Source organism: Pyxicephalus adspersus, chromosome 9 (genome assembly GCF_032062135.1).
Source record: "Pyxicephalus adspersus chromosome 9, UCB_Pads_2.0, whole genome shotgun sequence".
Classification (NCBI taxonomy): Eukaryota; Metazoa; Chordata; class Amphibia; order Anura; family Pyxicephalidae; genus Pyxicephalus; species Pyxicephalus adspersus.
The window spans coordinates 829,246-830,510 of record NC_092866.1 but is presented as its reverse complement, the minus strand read 5'-3'; the positions used below and the strand labels follow the sequence as shown (position 1 = coordinate 830,510).

The following is a 1,265-nucleotide window of genomic DNA, read 5'->3' as shown; positions in this document are numbered from 1 at the left end:
CAGGGCCCCTTGTTGTGGTAGGTGGCCCCCAGGGCCCCTTGTTGTGGTAGGTGGCCCCCGGTACCTGCAGAGCCCCTTGTTGTGGTATGTGGCCCCCAGTGATTGTGCAGGGGCCCTGGGTTGGCATGTGATCCTAGAAATACTGTAGGGCCCCTATGGCAGTATGTGGCCCTCAGGAAAAGCCTAGGGCCCCTTGTATTTGTATGTTGCCCCTGGAGACAGTGGGAGTCTCCTTGCGGTTGTAGTCTCTGAAAGCAGTGTAGGGCCCCTGGTGCAGGGGTGGTGGCCCCTTATGATTGCAGACAATCCCCCGGCCCGGCACTCACCAGCTCGGTCAGGTCTTGCACCGTTTTGGGATCCGCACTGTCCGCCATCACCCCGATTCTCAGGTCTCTCTACAGGCCGCACAGGACACGCCCACTCCACAATGAACCAATGAACGCTAAGAATGTCACTATACAAACCCCGCCTTTTCCTGAACAAGCACCGCCCCTATCACCATGGGGATGGCAACCTGTTGTTAGTGACTCGCATCCCGTGCGCGTCCCCACTACTTCACCGCGCATGTGCGGTGTTTCTCAGCGTTGGTCACGTGAAAGGAGCACACCCAGCCAATCACAGTCACTGTTTAAATTTCTAAGTCTACAACCACGCCCCTTTTCCTCTTTCTGTGCTTTGATTGGCTTAGTGCTTCTCCCCAGTCTGTGGTTGGTTGCTTTGTTTGGATGCTCCTGGAATGAATTTTGCTGATTTGAACTGATGAGAATCCATTTATTTGAGTGTTGGGGAGATTTTCCTTCATTTCCTGCAAGTGAGGGAAATCCCCTCTTGGAGCAGATGGAAGATTTCCTCTTTAACATTTGGACTTCCTGTCCCGGTGACACCACATTGGATGAATCTCAAGTGTTTGTATTGGGGGGGGGGGTTGTGTCTGATATCAGATGGGGGGGGGGGCGGCGATCTCCCAGCCGCCATCGTGTCACCTGTCCCCATCACTCTATAAATCTATATTTAGGAGGAGTCATTCCAGGCTGGGGACAACACGGACACAGCATGTACACCACCAGCGGGGTCACTGCCCCCCAATAATCCCCAATAATAATGTGTAGGGGCACCAGTGTGACAGAAAGTTCTGTGCCAGGACACTGATCCCAGGGGCAGGTGGGTGTATGGGGGGGGTCTGTGTGTATGTTGTGGGGGGCCTGTGTGTATGTGGAGGGGCCTATGTGTATGTTGGGGGGTCTGTGTGTATGTGGGGGGAGTTT

The 1,265-nt window shown here is 54.5% G+C and overlaps 2 protein-coding genes across 3 annotated transcripts in view; one reads left to right on the top strand and one right to left on the bottom strand.

Moving 5' to 3' along the window:
• Window positions 1-482, bottom strand: part of HSBP1 (heat shock factor binding protein 1) — a 3,548-nt gene extending 3,066 nt beyond the window's left edge. The window contains exon 1 of one of the 2 annotated variants that reach the window (XM_072421750.1): window positions 327-482. In XM_072421750.1, coding sequence (XP_072277851.1) covers window positions 327-374 — 48 coding nt within the window. In that variant the 5' untranslated portion in view covers window positions 375-482. The remainder of the gene's footprint in view (window positions 1-326) is intronic. The other variant, XM_072421749.1, reaches the window with a different exon arrangement.
• Window positions 483-1,039: 557 nt separating this feature from the next.
• LOC140338278 (solute carrier family 66 member 2-like) overlaps window positions 1,040-1,265 on the top strand; it is a 9,247-nt gene continuing 9,021 nt past the window's right edge. Inside the window, exon 1 of the mRNA XM_072422425.1 lies at window positions 1,040-1,161. The gene's annotated coding sequence lies outside the window, so the exon portion shown is untranslated. The remainder of the gene's footprint in view (window positions 1,162-1,265) is intronic.